The 25,586-nt window shown below is 35.7% G+C and overlaps 1 protein-coding gene across 8 annotated transcripts in view; it reads left to right on the top strand.

Annotated features, from left to right (window-relative positions):
- Nucleotides 1-25,586, top strand: part of IKZF2 (IKAROS family zinc finger 2) — a 178,671-nt gene that overhangs the window by 104,848 nt on the left and 48,237 nt on the right. For all 8 annotated transcript variants that reach the window (XM_019938982.3, XM_033859810.2, XM_073807303.1 and 5 more), the window contains one exon: nucleotides 5,794-5,961. In XM_019938982.3, the coding sequence (XP_019794541.1) occupies nucleotides 5,794-5,961 (168 nt within the window). The remainder of the gene's footprint in view (nucleotides 1-5,793; nucleotides 5,962-25,586) is intronic.

The raw sequence follows: 25,586 nt of genomic DNA on the forward strand, positions 1-25,586 counted from the left end.
TGGTAGGAATGTGAAATCACAGAATCAGGTGAGGAAAGAGACCTCAGGTTAATTTAATATACACTTTTAGACCTTTGAGTAATGTGAAAAACCAACTCAGTGAGTAGGCCTTATTTAAACCTCTTCAAATCCTTTGGTAAAATTTTTTTAAAATTTCTTTTTAATGTAAAACACAAGAAATGAGATTGTGGCAAGGTAGGCAGATCATTGACCCAGAAAAATTCAAATTTATATGAAATTCGATTTAAAGGTAATGATAGCTTAAACTATAATGCAGAGTAGTATTATACAGCAAAATAGTAATAACTCATACACTCAGAGTTTTAAAATATGACACTCTTTTGGAAGAGAGAGAAATCACAGTAAAGACATTGATTTAAAAGATTGACTTCTAGATAATCAATTTCATAAGTAGATGCTTAAAACATGAGAGATACCAGGGACATTGATGTCTTCTTAGTCCAAACCTCTCATTTACACATCAAGAAACTGAAGCCCAAAGCAGTCAAGTGATTTATCCATGATCCCTTATGTGGTTAAGGGAATTGTGAGGCTAGGATCAAGGTTTCCTGATGTCCAGAGTGGTTTTGTTCCAATTTTCTATGCTTGGTATATCAATATATCAATATTTTATGATGAGGTATTACTATAAGGCTGATATTTTAATTATAGTGAGAAATTACACATTAAAATCAGTGTTATCTTAAACAAAATCATCAGCTTTAGGGCTTACACTCTTATCCAACCATATAGTCAGTTACATTTTTACTTTTTTGTTTTGAATTTCCTTTTTAAATAGCATCATGATTTTAAAATATTTTTAAGTTTATAGTAATATTTGTATTACTAATGAAATTTTTTTTTTAATTTTTAAAAATGTCTCATGGAAAAATTAAAAGATCAAGCTTGGTACCATATTTGATAAGAAAAAAAGGAAAAGGCTGTAAAGTAGTGAGGCTACTTTTCTTCTATGCTCATGAAGTAATTCCAACTGCAGTTCTAAAAGAAGAGTTCCACAAAGTTACGATGTATTCATCATCTCAGAGTGATTATATTGAGGAAGATAACACTCAGATGTCTAACTTCTCCCATCTAGCAATGTAGAAACTAAACAAAATTAGTCTAATGACTTTTCAGTTGAATTGCATATAGTGTTCATTTTAAGTCTGAAAAATATATTTTAAAAAATTTTGTAAGATATTTAATAAACCTTTTATGGTCTGAGTTAAGAATATTCAAAGAATCTGAATATACTCTGTTGAAAATTTAGGTTAATTGATGTTTTACTGTAACTGCAGTGATTTTCATGAGGATTGTTGGTTTGTAAACACAGTTAACAATTGCATACCTACTGTACTGTCCACTTCATATTTTTTACTCTAGTAGAGTTGAAAACCATCTAACTAACATGGAAAGTGTTTCTAAATAGTTATACAGATTTCCACAAGTCCTAGGAGTATGGGATTCACTCAGCTAGTAAAGGCAAGGAAAATAGACTGAACAACTATTTAAAGTACTCTTGGAACTCTATGAACTTTTATTGTTAATAAATATTTATTAGAGTACTGGCAAAATTATTACACTTTCCTCAGATCTGGGAGGTTTTTCTTAAAGTTACTAGCCATTCGTAGAGGAGCTTGGGATACCTGCCATACATTGTTAACCGTGAAATTGTGATGATGTGTCTTTAAATTAGCCATTTTTATATGTATTTCTGATGACCCAGTTTATACATCTGAGTGGGTCATGACATTTTCAACCCCATTTTAGCAATATGAGAATAGAAAGTCTACTTGTATTTCTATAGATTGGAAAATATATATATATATAGTCAGAATATAGTCATTAACCAAATGTTTTCTCCTTAATTTGATGAACTGTCTTCATTTTAGAACTTCCCCCTCTCACCAACTATTTATACCTTGCTAGTATAAAAGACTTCATCTTAAATCCTTAAAAACCTTTGAGAAACATATGCTTGTTTCTATGAGCGTTTAGCTCATGGAATGTCTAATATAATGTCTAATATAAAATTATAATATAATATAATGTCTAATATAAAATTGATAGTGGAAAAAGATACATAACCACCCATTCATTAAACTGACATGGAGTATCATATCTAATTCACTTCTTCTTCTTTCTCTTTCATACTCTACTAAAGTGCCAATTCCAGCGTCTTTTTTAATGGCTTGGTGCTATTTCTTTGGTATTGCTACTTTAGTAGGTAATCAGGTAATATTGTCATCGGATACTCCAGGCACTCTTCACTGGGAATACAGGGAGAAGAAAAGAAATAGGGGTAGTAAATCAATTCATGCATAAACACAAATTGATACAAACACTATAAATGTAGAATATACTTAATTTTGCATCTCTTTGGGGTAGAGTACTGTTATCTTTGTAACTAAATTTTCAGCATAATATTTTGTCCATTGCAGCTTTGTAGAGCCATTCTCTTGCTCTAAGGCCCTCTCTACACATGGTTGGGATTTTTCATATTTGTAGGTGGTTGTTCCATGCAACACAGGCACACCCTCTGTCTTTGATTCACCAAAGCAAATTGATGCATGTATACTTGCATTTCAGTTGAATAAACACAGATCTACAAATATGTTTATGAAAGTATATAAAATATTGAAATATAATTTATTCCATAATAGGTAGATAACTTCACCCAGTGAATAAAACGGTCCTTGAGTAGATTAGAAGATTTAAAAAAAAACAGATTGAGAATGGAAATAAAGAATAGCATGGCTACGTGACTACATCTTAATTGTTCTCCTGGATCCAGAGTTGTTAATCCAGACTTTGGTGCCCGCCCATGGGAGGATTAGTTATCACAGATACAATAGCCTACTTGATGTTTCTGAATTGGACTTACTCTTTAATGTCACTAATGTATTTAGTAAATTTGTGGGTTTCTCCTGAAATTTGCTTTTATTTACATCTGAAGAAAGTGATTAATATATATATATATATATATTTTAGACAAGGTCTAAACCAACCTGAAAAGGACCAATTGATTCAGTCTATTTATTAAAGAAAAAACAAATTATTATAAAAGAAATAACCAAGATGTGTTGTTTCAAGTTACATAGACATTATGGGTAGTCAACTGTACCTTTCAGTTAGTTATCAGATTTTACACATACCTCTGAAATTAATAGGCCAGGAAAATCAGTATTTCTTAAAGCTTCATCTGATTGAAATCAAAGTGCATTATTATCATAGTCTCTTTCCTCTTATCAAAAATGGGCACATGACTGATTACCTTCATCATGCTTCTTTCTTTACTTCCCATGGCCATGGGAACAGAATTAGCAAACGCCTTCACACTAAGACTTATTCACTCAGCAACACGGCAGTGTCTCTGGATATAACTAGACATTTCTCCTACCCCTTTAAAGATGATCATATAAATTCAGAAGTAATTCTTATTAAAAAATATTTGAGGATATCTGGAATATTTTATAAATGTAACCTAACAACTAAATTACCCTGTCATTAGTCTCATAAAACTCAATTAAGTAAATTAAAAATTATTTTTTTAAAATGATCCTTATTATAATTTTTTTAGATTAGCATTATTCTGAATGATGAATTCAGAAACCTAAATTAGGAATTTTTAAATATTTCAGCTCAAAGACTTTAGGAGGCTTAAAGAAAATCAAAGTTAGCATGCTACAGGAGTATTTTCCAAAGGCAAAACATGATTTCAAATATTTTTGTTCACCACATTAATTTGTTTTTAAGTTATTGAGTACTAATTTGTTATTGCCTGGGAAACCCTACATAGATTTCAAAAGTAAAATCAAATGTTTTTAGTAAAATGTGTAATTTACATTTGCTATTAACCTTTTAGAGAGTAAGAAAATTTCATTAATAAAATCCTCCTGCCTTTTTATTACTAATTTCATGACACAGGTGGGGAGAAGAAAATTCTGATTTTAAAGTTTTAGACTGCTGTTCCATTGAAACAAGTAAAAGAATTAAGTTGTATATGTGTGTGTGTCTGTGTGCGTAAGATTAAAAAAAAAATTACCAAAATTAAGTTTATTTTTAAACTTTGATTACTTTATAAGATATCATATGAGAGGTTTTAGGTTGTGCCTCTTTTTTAAGCTGTATTTAGTATTGATTTGTCAGTTTTACCAAATGAATCAACCAAGTTAAATTAGATAAAACTTAAGGTAACTTTAACATTATGAATAATTCTTTTTCAACCATCAATATAGGACTTTTTGTAAACTTAGGTCCTAAGTTTCCTCTCCAAATTTCTTAAGAAAAAAACCTTAACCCTTGCTACACACACACAGATTACTCTTTTTTGGTGTATATCTCATTAAGTTCCAAAATGAGCAAGAACTACAGAATTCAAGATACACCTGATCTGTCAGTTTTTCAATTTCCTTGGGCTTTATAATCTATATGATAGAATGTGCAGTGGTAGCTGCCAGAAGGTGACCAAAGTTTATCTTATTTATGCCTCCTAGCTTTCTTTAATAAAAAGAATCACTGAGTTTGCATTATTTTAAAGGCCCCCCCAATACAGTGTGGTTTCATTATTCACTATTATTATGAATGTTTCAGTTAAAGATATGAAACATGACAATTCAGTATAAAATTTTTTGAAAACTATTAAAATTACAGTCATTATCTAACCTCAAGTACAGAAATGGTCCAGTTCAACCAAAAGGGAATTGTTTTTTCATTTAATTTTTATCCTAATGTTGAGTTTTAATATATTTGTATTATTTATATATTAATTTATATTTTATGTCTATCTTTAGAGATAGACATGTTTAAAGGGAGTATTTCATCATGGTTTAATGATGTTATCCGTATGATCCTACTTGCTAATTTTACTCCCTCATCAAACTACGTTTTTACCTTCAGTGACATTGTCAACAGCCAGTTGATGGCAACAGACAGCAGATAATTCTGGCTTAAACAATTTTAGGGCAATATGAGTAGTAGGAGAAAAGGTTCCTATCAAATAAATGATTTTCACAAGAAACAGAGAATATATGTACAGGAAATGTCTGGATGAATAATTTTCTTTTGATTTTCTCTGATTATATCAGGAAATTTTGCCACAGGTTTTATTGTTAGTAACTAGGAGAATCCAGAGACCTGAGCTATATTTTGAGATTTTGTGGTAATGAGCTTTGCAACCTAGTTCATTCATTGAACCTTTTTGGCTCCCTGATAACAAAATTATCAGCTAAATTGGAGAGTTAGACTAAAGGTCCCTTTCAGCTCAAAGTTTCTGTGATTTATTTTAAGAGATAACATGGTACAATAAAGAGAGCAAGATTTTGTAGTCAAATTGACCAAGAGTCATGATCAGCTCAATTACCTATTAGCTGTGACTATAATCAGAAACTTTGATACTTGAACTTCCATTCCTTCATTTGTAAATTGAAATTATTAATACCAAATTAGTAATGCCATCGTGAGGTTTGAAATATTGTATGTAAAGCAACCAATAAAGTCACTAAAGTGATGGCACCTAGTTGTTCAACCAGTGGTCAATGCTATGATTGTTACTCTTTACAGTCAATGACAGGAATCATGTAAAATTTACATGAAGAGCTGAAACGGCACTTGACCTAAAGTTTGGGACTTTGGTATTAGCAAAGCAAATTCTAGGAAGATAAAGGTTTGGAAGACTTAGGAGGGAGATGGACATTCTCAGCACAGAGAACTGGCTGTAGTTAACATTGTACAGCAAATCAGTCACTTGCACATAACCTACTTGATCGTCCCCACCTCTTTCCCCTTCTGCAGGTGAACGTCCCTTCCATTGTAACCAGTGTGGAGCTTCTTTTACTCAGAAGGGCAACCTTTTGAGACACATAAAGTTACACTCTGGAGAGAAGCCGTTCAAATGTCCTTTCTGTAGCTATGCCTGTAGAAGGAGGGACGCCCTCACAGGACACCTCAGGACCCACTCTGGTAAGTGCCACCAACTCTTTGAGTAGAAAGTAAAATATGAGAACTCAGGAGACTGCTATAGCATAACACAAAGTAACTTCTAACTTTGGTGCGTAGCTGGGAATGAGCTAGACAGTATTTTTATTTGTGTACACTGAATAACTGACAAATCTTGCAGGATGCATATGGCCCTTCTTTTTTAGGCTTACAGACTTGGCAGAAAGGAGTACTGTCAACTGAAGAGTTTCAAGCCATTGAAGAAAACAGCTGTTACATAAATTTTCTATGATTTTTAAATTTTACAATTATTAATGCAGTAATTATGGTTAATCCAGAATAACGGAAAATCTAGTAAAATATCATCGTTACGTGCTGTTGTTACCATAGAGGAGAGGAAAGCTGTGATATTATTTTGACTGATATGGTACCTGGGCTGGGACCTCAGTGGGAAGTCAAATATCACTATTTTTAAACTTGAAAATATTATGCTCATTAGAAAATTGGCAGTGAGAGTGTTTTATGTTTAATTTTAACCCTCCTTGTTTTTTAACTCTCAAACTATAGTCATTGGATGCTCTCTGAAACTCTTCTCTGCTTCGTAAATCATCATTTAAAAATCTAGAATAAGTTTGATTTTATTTTAAATGCCAGAATATAGTGCATACAAGCAAAAGAATGATTAGATACCGAATGAATTTCATTTGGCTTTAGCATGAATTGCCATAACTAAGAAGTTAAAGGTGGAACATTAATATAGAATACTCTTCAAGCCAGTTTTATATGCTCCTTCTGTTCATAATGATGTATTAAAATTTAATTTTAATATGAAGATATGATGGAAGTGATATCTTCATCTACATTGACAAATTATATTAGAGAGTGCTGTGGGTTGTGAGGTAATGCTCATACTATCTTTCTTTACATTTTTCCTGTTAATCCTTAAGGCTTTACACAGTTTTTTAACGTGAATGTGAAATAATGTAAAACTATTCTAGACATTAACTCTTAAATTTGGGGCTGTTACAGAAAAATGAAATTAAAGCAAATATTAAACTGTTTTAAGTATATATTTTATATTCATCCCTGACTTAAAGCAGTTCACTCATTTCCAACTATCACACATTATATTTTATTTAAAAATTATGCTGTGAAAATTATATCTTAAAGTGGTATTGTTTTATTATAAAAAGTATTCTTTATTGAAAGATATTTTTAAGACCTGACAGTTATTTCCTTTAGGTAGCCATGCACTCTGGCTTATTAAAGTATTATTCAGTTGACCAAGGATTATATAAAACATAGCTTTTCATGAGGATGAAGTTGAGGCAGAAATATAACTTTAAACATCTATTTCCACTGGTCACAAAATTTACAAAACTGTGTTGTTTTTACTATCACGGTTTAGTGTATACATGTAATTTTGCCTGGTGATTGCTAGATTGCTCTTAGAAGGTTCACTGCCTGTTGACACCTCTGGAAGGCATTTGACAGTCATCTCAATTTGTTTCCTTGATTTCCTTTTTGTTCTTTCAAGAGATTTATCCCTGTGGGTAGTGTCTAAGAAGTCAAGACACCTTGGTTTTTGTGTTAGACTAAGCTGGACGGCTATAATTGGTTTCGTTATGCAGATTAGGCATGGCCCATATAGGGGCTTCTGGTTGGTGGCTAGTGGAATGAGGGGAGGGAAAGATGTCACCCAAAGTAAGCCCCTTCCACTGGCTTTGCAAGGCCGGACCCTATAATTTACATGGTTCTATATAATTATAAAGTTTATGTGCATAAAGCAAAGCTGTTTCTATGAAACTGTAAATTTTGTAAATAAATACATTTCTACTTTGAGGTTCAAAAAAAAAGACATGGTCCCTTTAACTGCTATTATGCTGATTTTGCATTTTGGTATACTAAGTCATGACTTTTGCAGATATATAAACAGATATGCTCAAATTGGCTAATAAGGGGAGTTTAATGGAGGGATGAGAGGGGGAGAGGGGTATCATCAACTTACTGCATCATCAAGGGGTGAAGTCAGTTCAGACCTACTTCCAACACTAACCATCACCAATGCTTTTCACAATATATATGGCTTTCTTCTTCCACTGCCAATTTCATCTTCCCCTTACTTTCACCCTCTTTTTAGCCCCTGGTCTGGACAGGGTTCTTTATGGGTGATCCTGAATTCCTACAACATTGAGTATTTGGTGGCCCTTCCTTCCTTGGATTACTGTAGTTTTTCAATAACCAGCATTATTGGAGAAGTTTTTGTTAGAGATGCCCCACTAAATCTCCTGAGTTTCAAACATAGTTGGCCTTGCCCATATCATATAACAACAACCCCAGATCATTTTGGTAATCTGGAAAAATTACCAGCCAATAGCCCACTCCTCTTCCTGTTAATTCAGCAGCTTAAAATGCCCCAAATAGCCAGGAGTAGTCTCAGCTTCCAATACAATGGTAACAGAACTCTGATCCCTGGTGGAAACATTCTTCCTTTGGGCACTGAGATCTCCAAAACCACCAATCCCAAGATTTCAGCACAGGAAGTGAAAATCCCTTAAATGAGTTATTTGAGGTATTTGTGTTGTGTCCACTACTACCTTAACCTCTTTTTTCTCAAACTTATGCATTCTGGCAATGGAGGAGATAGATGACTCCTGGCATTTATCACATCCTATAGAACACACCCAAACTTCTCCCAGCTAGCAACTATACATGAACCACTCCACTGGTAGGCCAATTTACCACTCTATTTGGCCAAATGATTCTGGATGACATGGCATGAGGTATGGCCAGCGAAATCTATAGGTTTGAGCCCATTTCTACATTTCCTTTTCCGTGAAAAGAATTTCCTGGTTAAAGTCAATATTTTAAGGAATACTATGATAATTGTTAAGGCATTCTGTTAAATCCAGGCGTAGAGGCACATCCAAAAGTACTGAAGGAAGGGGAGGTAAATCTATATACCAAATATCTATCAATTCCTATGAGAATAAATTTCTCCCTCCTTCAGGTTGAAAGAAGTTCATTGTAACCTGCCACCCATTAATTGACTGGTCGATCACCTCGGAGAATAATGCTGTATCAGTGTCTCAGCATTGGAAAGTGGTGAACTCAGCAGTTGTGGTAGTTAAATCAGCCATAGAGAGGGGGAAATCTATGTTGTTGAAGCCATACATAGTTTCCACCCTTGTTCCCATTGTCACTTTGTACATGGGCCACTTGAGCAAGCACCAGGGTAGCTAGATAAAGAATCTGTCATCTATAAAACAGATTGTTTTATTGGCTTGGGTCACCCATCACATAATCTTGCCCAGATTACTAAGAGGGTTCTCCACAATGGAAGCCCTCCAGAGGGAATTCACGTAGTAACCATGTTGTCACACTTTGTACCAATTCTGAGAGGCACATCTGCATAACTCTCCCAAACCTTCGATCTCCAATCTTCCAGTCTTGTTCTTCCAAGTCCTTGACCATATGGCCATGCCATGTATCATTACCTCAGCTATCTCTTCTTCCATGCAAACCATACAATCTGAAATTCTGCTAGGGGGTTATCTTTCGCTACTATATTCCAGGGGCAGCCCCCTTCATTGGGCCTATAACACAGTAGTTGCAGCTAATACTAAATACCATACAATCCATTTACAAGCTGGTTTCATGTGGTTTTATCCTACATTAATTGGTCATTGAGAACACCCCATGAGGCCAGATTGTGAGAGACTGTGAAGCAGTAGTAGCAGGTATCAGAAACACGTGAGCTACTTGCTCATGATGTATACTTGGGCTTCCCAAACCTGTGTGATCCAAGTTTCATTTAATAATGAAATGCTCTTGTGCACGTCTTATTGTATGATATGTTGAATCGGATTAACACATAGTTCATTTTGTCTAGTTTGGGCCACGTAGTCTTTTGGAGTCGCATGGCCTAATACTCAGTCTTAACAAGAGTCCAATAACAAATTAAGAGCTGCTTTTCAAATGGCAAATCATTACTGAGAAGATCACATATCTTTACTCCACTAGGGATTTGCATTCTCATGCTTCAGAGGCAGATGTCATACACCATCTTTGCTTACCACAGATATTTCCAAAAATCATTGCATTTCTGGATCTTAGAACCAAAGGTCTAAATAGCAGCTTTCATTACAGCAGAGGTACACTGCAGATTCATTTCTTGCCCCAGTCCCCTCTCAACGTTGGCAGCCTCGTTGATTATCTAGTACATGCATCAGAGCAGAACACCCAAACGTGGTATATCTTGCTTCTAAAATTCAAAGAGGACACCACATTTTCTGTCTCCTTCTTCATAATGAAAGGTACAAGGTGCAACAACTTATCATTTACTATAGAGGCTCTTATTTCAACATGCCTATATCGCTAGGCCCCTAAAATTTCACCAATGCTGCAAATCTCAACTTTTCATAGAGATTATCTCCTATGCCCTAATATATGTCTTACTGAGGCATCTTAAGTGTTTACCACTTCCTGACCCATCACCAAATCCAATTAGTATGATACTATGAATGTAATCTTCCAGCTTGATGTTATGTGAGATGTCAAGATGAACAAGATTTCTTTGGACTATATTATGACAAAGAGAGAAGAGTTGACCTAGCCTTAAGGTAAGGTAGTGAAAGTATGTTGACCCTGCATTGTGAAGACAAACTGCCTCTGATTATCTTTGTTGATAAGGAATTACTTTTAAAAGAAATTAAGTCAGTAGCTCCATACATGGTATCAGGTACTATGTTAATATGCTCCAGCAGAGATACTACTACTAGAACTGCTTCTGTAGTTGGCATTATGTGATTAAACTGTCATTCAACCATAGAACCATCTAGGTCTTGCATTAGCCTAACAAACAGCTTAAACGGGTATGTAGTAGGAGTGACCACCCTAGCATCCTTCAGTTTTAGTTTATTATCTTGGAAAAAATGATAGTTCTAGGGCTGCAATCTCTTATATGGTAGCCACTAGTCACATGTGGCTGTTAAGTACCTTCATATGGTTAACGCCACATGTTGAAATTATATTTATTAAATATATTATGAAAATTAATTCCACCTGTTTAAAATGTGGCTATTAGAAAAGTTTAAATTATATATGTGATTCATATTTTCATTGGACAGCACTGTTCTTGGCTTTTTATAATAGACCTCCTGCCATGGGTCAGGGAACCAGTGTAAGGGTTCTTCCCATTACTAAATGCATTTATTCCTATGATACTATAAGATGGACTTGGGTGAAGTCTCCATATATATCTTGACCTCCATAAGCTCCCAGTTTGACTGGTGGGCCACAGTGGTATTTTGGGTTCCAGGGATTAATGTCAATTCAGAGCTAATCTAATACAATTGTCTAATAACCTGCAGAAGGATTTGGTATTTTCCTTCTCCCAATTCACAGTCACCCTCATAAATGGCCACAGGTGATTCTGGAATGGCTTAGAGGAAAATTCATAGCATACAGCGGTGGCCAGGTTTCAGGGCTCTTCTGAAAGGGACTCTGGCTCCACCTAAAATTATGTGACTCTGGATATGTAAATAGACTTAGGTCTGGGCAGTGGATAAGAGATCATGAATCCCACTACGGCGACTAAAGTTGGGTTTTTGCCCACAAGACCTAGACTTTTTCTGTCCATGTAAGATAGTTAGCAGCTTGGCAGTCTAACCATCGTTTTCATTCTTGGAGGATCTGTAATCCATTAGCCATTTCCATAGAACCCTGTGGCGCAAAACACATTGTTATCCCGTCCCCGTGGCTTATTAAGATAATTGCACTTCCTGAAATTAATTTCTACCACAAAGCCTCTGCCATCTCAGAAGATCACATTGGATACATTTAAATTAGGGAGCCCAGATCTGTTGGTAACATCTATCATTGTTCTCTCCAGCCTAGAGAAGACAGTTACCGGGAAGCTTTCCAAGCACCCTGGTTCTTTCCTCACCAATGTAATTCTTTGGTGAGGCCCTTCCAAGGGTATGGTTAGGGGAGGAATGAACAGGGTCATTCATAATAGATCCTTTCCAATATTCTTTTTCTGTTGTTGTTTGTTTGTTTTTGTTTTTGTTTTTGCAGTACGTGGGCCTCTCACTGCTGTGGCCTCTCCCGTTGTGGAGCACACGCTCCAGACGCGCAGGCTCAGTGGCCATGGCTCATGGGCCCAGCCGCTTCGCGGCATGTGGGATCTTCTCGGACCAGGGCATGAACCCGTGTCCCCTGCATCGGCAGGCAGACTCTCAACCACTGCGCCACCAGGGAAGCCCTTTTCCAATATTCTTACTTGAGCTTTTGGACTTCTACTTTGGTGTGCCAAGAAAATTCTGCCCTTTCAACTTTTCACTGTGTAAGCCATCATTGAATCAAGGATTCAATAAACCAGTCACTCCCACCTGCTCAAGGCAATATATTAAATCCCAAATTCCAGATGAATGCACCTATATTGATAAATTTGGCCTGAGCTAGCATTTTAATTCATCTTCTTGGTATAAAACCCTTAGAATCAATCCATTTCCTTACATGCTATCTGGACTCCTTACTGATAAAAATTGGTAAAGTTTTGCAATTCTTTCAGTGTACAGGCTGTCACCTCCTAAATATCCCTCGATTTTGGCTATATTAATATCTAACTTGGTATGAGCCTGGAGGGCCATGAGTGGTAACAGAAATGAGTCCTGAAAAGAATCGCCATTCTCTGATTGGGTTCCCGCCTCAGCTGAAGCAGTTGGAAGTCCTCTTACTATATGGAAAGGCTGATTTACGGGACTGTTGGTTTCCTTAAATGGAATGGTGGGGAGTGAAGACAAATGTGTCTTCTGGCAAGGATGGTTCGGGAGGGTTTAGGGGTTCAACATTCTGAACCTCAGTATTTGATTAGATCGTAACAACCCTTGTTTCACTCTTTCCCTATCATTACCCTGTTACCAAGACCAAATGGTATTGGCTTTGCCCATTTTTTTTAATATGGCAATTTCATAACCCTTCAAATCAGATTCTGCAGTTGGTCTTCAGCCTTATTTGCCCTGAGCCGTAAGTAAATAAGGACTCTCTTAAAGCTAACAGAGAATTTTGATATTTCACCGCTGTTCTGACTTGAGCATTCAGGACCTTCGATTTGTCCTTTCTCCTTTGTATAATCCTTCAGGCCATCAGAAGTAGCCATGTAACACTACAGTCTTCACATTAGACACCACCATTGTTCCTTCAGCAAGTAAAGACCACAACTCCTAAAGCTTTGCCTTGCATCTGCACTTCATACTACCATCAGTGACAATTTGAATAATCATGTTGCTAGCACATGTCTAGAATTACCAGGATTTCAGTAACTTCCTGATAAGGAGGCCATGCTATTCTATTCAAACATGAGACACTCAATGCCAGAATGCCATTTTGTCTGAGGCCTTGGGCCACTCGTGCTACCAATAACTATCAATCAGAGCCCTGATAGGAAAGCAGTAAGACACTCAAATGGGGAAAATGTGGAGACATTCATGAAAGCACTAATATTTACAAGAGAAGGGGTAGGCATAAAGAAAACCAACAGGGGATGGTTGCAATCCCATGTCTGAAGAGGTCACTGGAATTAGGAGATGTAGGAGACAGTCTTGAAACTGACCTTCAGTAGAGGAATGTACCCCTGCTAACCTGTGACTGAGGAATAAACACCTTGGCCTCACTCTTTCCACCCCTCCTGTCTTGCTGATGCCTTACATTAAATGAGCATAACCAGAAGCCAGAGGAAAAAGGAGCCTATTGATGAAGCCAATAGAAATTAGCTTTCTGCAGGAGTAGAGCAGAGTGAAAATGGCTGTAGAGGTGAAAGAAAATATGCCACAGATTGATTAAATTTAAGAACTAGTGCTTAAACTTACTAGTATAGGGTATTAAGTGTAATGTAATGATTTTTACTTCTAATTTCTGTTTTTTTATAAATACTATTATTAATATGAAGTATCTTACTTCCTTCTCTTCCATCCCAACCCCTACTTTGGGTAATGAGTGCTCATTGTTTTATTTTATCTAGTTAGCTATTGTGTTCTACAGTATTAATACTGCATCTTTGCTTCCTGTGTTTTAGATTTGAAAATTTTCCATGTAGTAGGTTGGTAACAATGAGCCGAGTATTGATGTGCACTTACATATTTCTGTGAGATTTTATATCTATCAATCAGTTTAAGAAAAATATCTGGAATACAGTATACATTCAATAAATGCTAGCTTGCTCTTTCTTTCCTTCTTTCTTTCTTTCTTCCTTCCTTCCTTTCTTTCTTCCTTCCCTCCCTTGTAAGATCCCATATAAGCTGAAAGTTTCTATTTGGAACTCTCTTGCATACTCTAGAGGACACCGGGTAGTGTCTTGATTTTGGTTGCATAGCGCCAATAGTTAGGTTATTGACAGGTAATGTCTGGCATTTCTTGAACTCTCCATAGGCATGAGGCACTGTGCTAAGCACTTCCTATGGATTATTCATTTAATTAACACTCCTTTACCTGACATGAGCAAAATCAGGTAGTTTATCAATTAAAAACAGTACATCTAGCAATATGGGAAATTCTTTTCATAAAAAGGTCCTTAACATTTAAAAATATAAACATTGGGGTGGCCAAAAGTTTGTTTGGGTTTTTCCGTCAGATGTATGTTATTGGCCAACCCAATATAAAATATGCATTTAATCTTTTTTTTTAATATATATATATATAAGGCCAGGCCCTTTCCTTTCAGTGAGGAATTTAGTTATGGAATTCCAAGTAATTTTCCTGGCCTAAACCACACTCATATCACATCATCTCTAATTCCATTTTCAGTTTCTTTAAGAACTTAAAGAACTTGTGAAACAATCAGACTTCTATTAAAGTTTTTAAAGATTTTTCTTGGGCTTCCCTGGTGGCTTAGTGGTTGAGAGTCCGCCTGCTGATGCAGGGGACACGGGTTCGTGCCCCGGTCCGGGAAGGTCCCACATGCTGCGGAGCGGCTGGGCCCATGAGCCATGGCCGCTGAGCCTGTGCGTCCGGAGCCTGTGCTCCACAATGGGAGAGGCCACAACAGTGAGAGGCCCGCGTACCGCAAAAAAAAAAAAAAAAAAAGATTTTTCTCACTAATTTTTAAGATTACCTTTGCCTACCTCCAATTCATTAGTAGTTTTTTTAAACTCACCTTTATTGAATTTTTCCAGAGTGGTAAAATTAGTTTTTATAGAAAGAACTTTCTTTCTGTACTTATTTTATTGGAATATGTATATTTGAATAATTTACTTAATTATGATAACAGGTACAGCTGGCATAAATAGGTTTGGCTAGAATAATAACTGACTGAACGTGAGTATCCAGTTCAACTGCTAGAAGTGTTTATGTCGGCATACCAAAGAAGGGCCTGGGAGCACCAGAATTTCAGTATGCTTTTCAAAGGGAATGGAGAGACAGAAAGCCTCTCGCTAATATTATTCCTAGTTTACAGGTGAGGAGACTGAGGCACAGAGAGGTCACACGGGCAGAGCCTGAATTCAAACCAAGACAGTCAAACTCCTAAATCTGTACTACATGCTACGGAATAAATGATACAGCCCCATATGTTTATTGCATCCTCTGTCTTGCTGAACTCTTTTAACTCAATGATAAAGCAAAAAAGAGTACTGTCTGGAAGTCAAGAGGTCAAGACAAATGGGTTTTCGAATGGGCTCATTGCAAATTAGCTGTGTGACTTTGTCAGATCACTTAATTTAATCTTTTAATCTTATGCTGTTCACATTATGTGATGCTAATAACAATCTGTTATCTTTTCTCCTGGGATTTTGCTGCCCATCAGTCACTAAGATCAAACCTTAAAGAGTAAAAGGGTAGTCCCCACTCCCCAGTTTTTTTTTTTTTTTAGTTTTCTATTGTTTGTTTTAACTTTCAAAACAGATTTGCATAAAATGGAATAGGTCTTAAGATTTTCAGATGACCTTCATGGCACCAACATTACTTCTCTGCTACCATCTGCTAACATAAATCTCAGAACCTTGATATAGACAGTTTCTGATTTTGCACTTCTAGTTCCAGATATAGTTTGTTCATTTAAAATGCATTCCCTTTTAAAGAATATTTTTGAAAAAGCTCTGCGTTGCTGAATGCCAGCAGAAGTGTGAAACAATGTTGACTTTTCCCTCCCCCACCTTTGCCACTTAGTACTTGAATGATATTTTTCACACTGGGATGGAAGATGCAGTCACACATTTGATTGCATGTTTTAAATTTTGATTACGGTCCTTGATAACATTTTTTTAATTTTGAAAGGATGCCCAATTTTATAAATAATTAATAAATCAGAGCTCCTTAAAGAGCAAAAATATTTTGGTAGTGTTTGCCAGTATTTGCTATGGAAAAGTTTGTTTTCTAACAATAATTTTATTATTTATTTATTTATTTATTTTTTGTGGTACGCGGGCCTCTCACTGTTGTGGCCTCTCCCGTTGCGGAGCACAGGCTCTGGACTCGCAGGCTCAGCGGCCATGGCTCATGGGCTCAGCCGCTCCGCGGCATGTGGGATCTTCCCGGACCAGGGCACAAACCCATATCCCCTGCATCGGCAGGCGGACTCTCAACCACTGCGCCACCAGGGAAGCCCTCTAACAATAATTTTAAACAGTATAATATTATTTCTGGAAATAGATTAATATGATCATCTTTTTTCAATAGCAGATAATTCCTGTCAACAACTCTTAGATTTTATTCCCAACTTCTTAAGATAATAACAGGAGAAATCAGAACCTTTCTTACTTTTGTTATGGCAGTGCTATATCCTATTTGTGAAATATTGTCCATTTAGGGAAAAAAAAGTGAAATAATACAATCTAAGTTTTGTTTGTACAACAGTCATCAGTGTTTAATTTTTTTAAAACTATTTTCATGTATTATGGGTTAGAGCTATTCTGCTGATATTGATGCTGGATATTTCATTAGAATTGCTTTATTTTATTGCAGTATGTTGGCTAAATTTAAGACATCTAGCAATTGCAACCCTCTTTCTACTTTTGCCTCTTTGGAACACTCAAAAAGAAAGAATGACTGAGGAAGGAAAAAAAAAACCCAGATCCTTTTACATGTGAAATTTAAATGACGAGAAGGAAAAGAGAGAGAAATAAAGAATTGTATCATCAACAATATATCAGCTGGAGACCATTTCTAGTCCATTGAGTCAAATTTCTAGTCCATTGAGAAAGTAAACTACACTTTATAAACATATTTCTAGTCCATTGAGAAAGTAAACTACACTTTATAAACATATCCAAATGTCAAATTTCTAGTCCATTGAGAAATTTCTAGTCAAATTTCTAGTCCATTGAGAAAGTAAACTACAAATTTCTAGTCCATTTCAAATTTCTAGTCCATTGAGAAAAGTAAAATTTCTAGTCCATTGAGAAAGTAAACTACACTTTATAAACATATCCCAACCTTATATTAATATATAAGGTTGTAGGAAAATAAAAGATACTGGTTTATATTTTAAACTCTATCCATTAATCTGAGATTTACCACACAAATCATCTAATTTCCTTTATGTAAATTTATAACATAACATAGTATTTATGTCAGTTTTTTGTGCTGAATCAGTGCTCCTGCTATAAAAAATGTTTTATTAGTTTTGTCAGATTTTTAGTTTAGCAAGTGATTATAGTCCTTTCATTCTTAGAAATTTGATTAGTATGCTTCATACCTTAGGTGTTACTCCTTTTAATTGTCTTTATTATAGCCAGTACACTGGGGAAATAGTGTTACAATTAAGCCCTGAACCCCTATTAATCAAAACAATACTTAGCATACTTGTTATTTTTTAAATCTAGGAGGAACTAGAATTACATATTTTTTCCTAATTAGCACTTCAGGTATATTTCTCACATACTCTAACGCAGTGCCCAAATATTTAAAACACAATAGAAGAGTATGTATTTTTAATGTATGGAAACTTATGTAATATATATGCATTATACATTCCTTTGTATAAATTGTAAAGAGAAAAAAGTAAGTAAGAATGCCTCTTGCGCAGTCTCAAATGTTTTTATGCCATATGTAAAATTCAGTTTTGGCCATGGAATTGTACTGGACTTACATTCTTACAAAAAAATATTCTTTGCTTAAAAATGGAATCTTTTCACTTGAAAATGAACAATCCTATGTCCCAAGGAAACTTATCCACTGTCTCTTGTATTCCTTAACACTACTGTATTTTTACATTACTTATTATAACATTAAGGTACTGTTCAGAGACATATAAATAAAATATCCTTGAATAAGCAGATAAGTGTAGGAATTTTTTCTGATTTTTTTTTTGTTCATCTCATTTTAAGAAAATAAGAATTACTTTGTGTTTTTAGTAAGACCTGTTATAAAAGTCAGAGGAAAACCTTATTAGCTTTCAGTTAAATCAGTATTTATTATATAATTATTTGGATATATCACCTAAAAATAAACACTTTTTAAAATTAGTTTATGTGATATATCTATAGCATATAACCCTAGAATATATCTATTTGAGAAACCTTTCAGTGTCATAGTCTTTTGACTTAGGATCAATAAGCCTACATTATTCTGAGCATATGTCTAGTTTATTTCCAAACACCTCAGTTATGTTAATTTTTACAACATGATTTTGTAATCTATTCAATGTTTGACAAATTTCACTTAAGAAGTTTTTTCTTTATGTCTGGTTGTCAAGTTAAAGCTATTTTGTCCTATAAAAAGCAACTGGACCAGATGTACCATATAATATCCATCTGTTAAAACAACATCCGCCTCATTGTACATTTTTAGTTCTTTTATATAAGGACTGTCTTTTTGTTTTTTTAAGACCCTATAATTCCATGTACTATATTTTATCCATAAAAATAGCTCAGAAATATGGAATACTTGTATTAGTTTTCCTAATACTAATTTTTTTAAAAAATGTATCAGTTCAATAGTGTACTGCGGCAAACTCAAAAGTTTGCCTTTTATTTTTAACTCTATTTTATATTTTGTTCAGTTATTCCTTTAACTATCATGAGAATATACCTATAGAATATTATGACTCACCCTGCTTTTGAATATATTTGGATGTTCACATTTAGTGGACTATTAAACCAGCTAACAGGCATTTTCAAGGTATAAACTACATGCTCTTAGAGAAGCTGTTAAGAAAAGATAGTTATTTCCTCCTCTTCAAATTTCTTGAAAATAAAGTTGAAAAGTAGCATCTGACTTGGTTTGAGCTAATGCTGACCTTTAACCATACTGTTAAAGAAACAAGTTCATGTCAAATGCTCTAGTTTTAAGTCTTCTCATATGGGACAGTCTGTTACTTTGCCATGAGGATGATATGCCCTCAGATTTACTGTCATTTCTTACTAAGGGACTCACTACTACTGTCGCATCATTTCCTTAAATTACTGACTGTTCAGGAATTCCATAAACTAAAAGGTACTTCAAAGCACATGTGGCATTTGTAATCACTAACTTTCTTGTCTAATACACCCTTTTCATCTTGTTTCATTTAAGTTATCTTCCTGTTCTTGTCTCTCCTTCTGCCTTCTACTCTTTGTTTTTCTCATAGGCTGTTTTCCCCCTAATCCTTCAATGTTTGCTTCAATATTACTTTGCTTTATTTTTCTGAGGTAAACAAAAAGTACATAAATAAGTACCTTAAGTTTCTATTACATATGAAATCTTTTTATAACATGGATTTGCTGTAGGTTATAGACCTTTGGATATTAATAGTACTGATCATTTTGTGAAATAAGAGTTTAAAATGTCTGAAAATTAGGTATGTGGCTAAAAGATTATCATTATCAGTTATTTCCATATTGACATTATTTTAAAACCAGATCACCATGACTTTTCTAACAGATTTGCTAAAGAGATCCATTCAAACAATACTAAGCCATAGACCAGTATAATGATAGACATATTGGATTAAATGATTCTGGTTATAGAAATTGAATTTAGTGTAGCTCATTCATAGCAGTGATGGTGCATTTAATGTAGTATAATTTGCCCTGCAGACTTCCCTTGAGAAGGAACTGTTTTCACCTGATTGTAGACCTGGCACCTGGCCCACTCTCTGGGTGATCTCCCAAGTGTGAACTTTGCCCACCCTTCACCCCTCCTTTCCTTCCTGGAGGTGGTAGATAGAGGAGGATTACATTGATAATTACACAAGCAGTGTCAGTTGCACATGTGATTTGCATAACTGTGCTGTGCTGATTTCACCTATCAAGTCCTGACACTTATGCTGGTGGTGCCTCTCTGTATGCTTTGCAATAAACACTGAAGAGAGGGGATGGGATTAGTGTCTTCATTCCTGACTCAGACACACACAACACACATGCAAGGCCCTACCCATTGAAAGCTGACCAGGAGGGAAAGCCACTTTCAGTCAGGCCAGCTGCTGTGACCATCCATGTGATTTCTACCCAGTAGAACACAAATAGTCATTATATACTCTACCTTATCTGGGCCTTATAAAAGAAATTAAGTTTTTAATAGCATATACGGTCTCATCTGTTTCAAATAGTGGTATTCATGCTTCTTTAAATTTTTGACACTTATTTCTAGAAGGAGTAATGGAAAAGCAGTCTTTCTTCTCTAACACATACTCATCTGATGTGGCTCTCCACGTTGGCTCAAAGACCAAATCAGATTAGTTTACTTCTGGAACCTTTCCTCCTTACGTTTTTCTATTCTCAGGAGTTCTAAAGAAATAAGCAGGAACCATGGACGTATTTCTTATTCTTCTCAGTTTTCTGTAGACAAGTTGAGTAGTACAGTTTTGCATCCTACCTGGATGTTACTGTGGACAGCCTGAGCTTGTGGCTGTTTCACATTTTCCTTTCCACAATGCTGAGTCTGCAGGCCTGGCATGTTTGGAACTCCATGGCAGAAACAGGAGGGCAGCATGCCAACTTCTTTACTTACCCAGTGTCCAAAAATGAACATCACACTGTTTTCTGTTTTGTTTTGTTGAGGGTTTTTTTTTTTGTAAGCTAACCTCCACCCTCTCCTTTTATTTTTCCTACTTGATCCGTGCATGTGAGTCAAAGAAACCTGTTCATCCACAGCCTGTACTGTCTTGCCAATCTTGTAAGAAAACTCCCAAATGTTAGAAAACCATACAAATGAGGTAAATAAAACCCAGTACCATTCATTATAAGCATATAAAATATACTGAGAATATAATTAAAATTTTATTTAAGGTATCATAAATCATCAGTCAGCGTGGCTTCTCTCTAAATTGTACAAAAATATAATAAGCATATAGATAAAAACGAAAGATCCTAAATTCTGCATCTCAAAATAAAAGATCTTACTATATTCTCCTTTGCATCTGTATCCCTTATACTGTATCGATTGAATGAATGAAAGAATCTATGGATGCTTTCAGTTGAACATTCTTATATTAACTAGAAAGTTAGTTTTTTAAGATTACTGGAGATCAGTTGTGGTTATATGTGTTTCCTAGCAGATGATAAATGTCAGTCCATTGTAAAAATTAAAGTTAATGGCTAACATTTAACGGGCTCTTATTTTGTGACAAGCACTATTTTAAATGCCTTATTTTACAGATAAGTAGAGTCAAAGAGAGAGAGAGAGAGACGCTAATATCCCCACAATCTATAGTTTTGAATATTATGTGTATGGTCCTTATGTCAAGCTTTATCTTATTAAGGTTATTGTTCTTTTACCTTATATTTTAAATTTATATTTTGCCAACAATGTATTATTTGGATTAGATTTTAAACTTACACACAAGCACACAAAAGTGTTTGACATAATGAAACTAAAGAAACATATCATGCTTAAATAAACAAAAATGTTCCATAATGCTTGAGGACATATAAAAATTTAGAATAAAATAAATAAATCTAAGAATAGAATAACTCATCTATGTGAGAGTGCTTTTCAAAATTATGCTATGATATAGTCAAAATCTTACCATTATAACTACATATGCATATTTCATACAATTTCCAATATATTCAGGAAAAGCTGGGGTATAAACTGCTTTTCCTGACTCCAGAGCCCATGCTCTCAGCTACCACACTCCTATTTTCCAATCTGCTCTTCATATAGCAGCCAGAACATTATTTTAAAAACTAGTTTAAATCATGCTATTCCTCTACTTAAAATCTTTTAATGGCTTTCCATTGTTCTTATAATAAATTAAACTGTTAATCATGGCCAGCGGAAGTTCTGCCCACCTCTTCTGTTTGAGCATATACCACTCTACCCCTCATGCTGTGTTCTTTGCCATGTGAGGTTCCTTAAGTTTTTCCCTACCCTTTTGGATTTTGCACTAATGATTCTAGAAGTCTCTACCTTCAGCTTTTTCCCCAGTTCTTGAAATGGTTGCTTCATTATCCTTCAGATATTTGCTTCAATGTCATCTCCTTGGAGATAATGCCCTTCTATAAGCACCCTATCTAAAGCATCCTCCTAGGTCCTCTCTATCTTGCTGTCTCTATCATAAAGTCTTATAAAGCTTGAACCAGAATCTGTGGTTATCTTTTTTGTTTGTTTATGCATATGTTACCTGTCTCCCTCCAGCTGAATGTAAGTTTGTGAGACTGTCTGTCTCCTCTGCCTTATTTATTAAGGTATTCCCAGCTCCCTGAATGGTGCTCGGCACATAATAGGTGATCAAAAAGTACTTGTTGATTAATTGAATGATGAGGGCCTTATGGTATAATGTAGTTGTTCTAAAAAAAATCCCCATAAAAAGGAAAGGGAGGGGCTTCCCTGGTGGCGCAGTGGTTGAGAGTCCGCCTGCCAATGCAGGGGACGCGGGTTCGTGCCCCGGCCCGGGAAGATCCCACATGCCACGGAGCGGCTGCGCCTGTGAGCCATGGCCGCTGAGCCTGCGCGTCCGGAGCCTGTGCTCCGCAACGGGAGAGGCCACAGCGGTGAGGGGCCCGCGTACCGCAAAAAAAAAAAAAAAAAAAAAAAGGAAAGGGAAGAAAACACTGACCTATTCTAATTTCTGTAGAGTCAGCTAATGCATATTTTTAATGTTTTTCAGTGTATATACATTTAGATTTTTTCTTGTGAAATTAGATGTAGCTCAAGAGTGCTCTTTTTACTCACTCCTGGATAGTAAACATAACACACATGAGCGATGGCCTCTTTCAGTTGAAAATCCTTTGTGTTATGTGAAGAAGCTTTAAAAAGCTCTAATAATGAAACCACATTTATTCACTCAACACATATTTCTTAGCTATGTGCCAGGCATTTTTCTAGCACTTGAGATACAGCAGTGAAGAAAAAAGATCTTGCCCTATGTGACTTAACATTTTAATGAAGAGAGATAGGCAACCAACAGTAAATGTAATAAATAAGTCAACTATATAATGTGTTAGGTGATGAAAGCTACAGGCAGGAAAAAAGTTGCCATTTATTGAGCATTTACTGTGTCAAGTACCTTGTTAAGTTTTCTATGTGCATATTTTTATATTTCTCACAAAAATCCTATGAGTTAGGTATAAATAGTTCCTTATTTAACTTAACCTAGGGTTCACACATAGACAGTAAGCGTTAGGGCTCTTATTTGAAAACTAAGTATGAAACCGTAGTATGGATATATGTATATATATCATTCTTTACCTTATGTGAATACTCCATAAATTAGAGATTATCTACTTCCAATTTACTTGGACCCCTTTGATATCCAAATTTCTTTCTTACTTGCATTGTTACAATATCTGAAAGCCTTGCTTACTTCCCTGAGTTATTATAACATTGGAAAGTCAGATGAGAAAAGTAGTTTAAAGCAAGAATAGAAATCATATCAAAAAGGAAAATTTCTGTGATGGGATTATTAATTTATTTATTCTATAAGCCTAGAAAGTTCTTCCTTGACTTTATACTTTTTATCCCCCATGATAAATGTTTTGCACATTTATAATAATGAAACAGTATCAAATACATCTGTTTGTCTTGTGTCTTAGATTTCTACTTCACCATCTCCTTGCTGTATTATAAATTTTTTTCACATTTGTAATTTCAGTGACTCCTTTTCTTATATTCATCAATCAATCAGTTAAATAATTATTGTTACATTTGCTATGAGAGAGGTGGGCATACCTCTAAGTTCAATGGTTTATGAATATTATGTTTATTATGATTATACATACCACACTTGAGGTAGTTGGTAAATATCTGTGGTATGAAAAACAACTGACTTGTATATACTTTTAACAGCTGCAAAAATTCTGAGATTTCAGCATCTTTGTTTTTTAAGTAATTAATTTATAGACAAATATAGAAAGAAGAAATAATTACACTCTCTATGATAAAGAAGATCCTGGAAAGCATAATTGTTAACACTGCCAAAATATTTTACAATGTGTATATCATTCAGTTGCATTTAGCTTCCTTTTTTCAGGTGTTCAGTTGAAGAAATCTTGTGAACTTGTTACTTAAAAAGAATGATAGAAAAGTAGATGTCAGCAATGTACATTCTTATGAAAGTAATCTTGCATGAGACTTCTTCTTTTTACAACTGTGCCTATTTTCTTCCACACTGAGCTAAAAATAAAAAGTAGATTCTTTTGCTTTCAATTGTCTGTGATAGTTTTCATTTAAAATGCTCATCCACACTTATGTACTGTTTTTCCTGGTGTTTGTGTCTTTATACTAAGTTTTTAATTTAATTCAAAAATTAATCATTCTACATTATAAAGCAAATGGAAATATTTGAATGGTTGAGTAATGTCAGCTCAGAGACTGGTTCAAGATGGCAGAGTAGAAGGACGTACGCTCACTCTCTCTTGCGAGAGCACCGGAATCACAACTAACTGCTGAACAATCATCGACAGGAAGATACTGGAACTCATCAAAAAAGATACCCCACATCCAAAGACAAAGGAGAAGCCACAATGAGATGGTAGGAAGGGTGCGATCACAACAAAATCAAATCCCATAACTGCTAGGTGGGTGACTCACAAACTGGAGAACACTTATACCACAGAAGTCCACCCACTGGAGTGAAGGTTCTGAGCCCCGCATCAGGCTTCCAAACCTGGGTGGTCTGGCAACAGGAGGAGGAATTCCTAGAGAATCAGACTTTGAAGGCTAGTGGAATTTGATTGTAGGACTTCACAGGACTGGGGGAAACAGAGACTCCACTCTTGGAGGACACACACAAAGTAGTGTGCGCATCGGGACCCAGGGGAAGGAGCAGTGACCCCATAGGAGACTGAACCAGACCTACCTACTAGTGTTGGAGAGTCTCCTCAGAGGTGGAGGGTGGCTGTGGCTCACCATGAGGACAAGGACACTGGCAGCAGAAGTTCTGGAAAGTACTCCTTGGCGTGAGTCCTCCCAGAGTCCACCATTAGCCCCACCAAAGAGCCTGGTTCGGTCACCTCAGGCCAAACAACCAACAGGGAGGGAACCCAGCCCCACCCATCTTCAGACAAGCGGATTAAAGTTGTAGTGAGCTCTGCCCACCACAGCAACACCCAGCTCTACCCACCAGCAGTCCCTCGCATCAGGAAACTTACACAAGCCTATTATATAGCCACCTCTACCAGACGGCAGACAGCAGAAGCAAGAAGAACTACAGTCATGCAGCCTCTGGAACAAAAACCACATTCACAGAAAGATAGACAACATGAAAAGGCAGAGGGCTATGTACCAGATGA

This window comes from Tursiops truncatus, chromosome 7, assembly GCF_011762595.2.
Source record: "Tursiops truncatus isolate mTurTru1 chromosome 7, mTurTru1.mat.Y, whole genome shotgun sequence".
NCBI lineage: Eukaryota > Metazoa > Chordata > Mammalia > Artiodactyla > Delphinidae > Tursiops > Tursiops truncatus.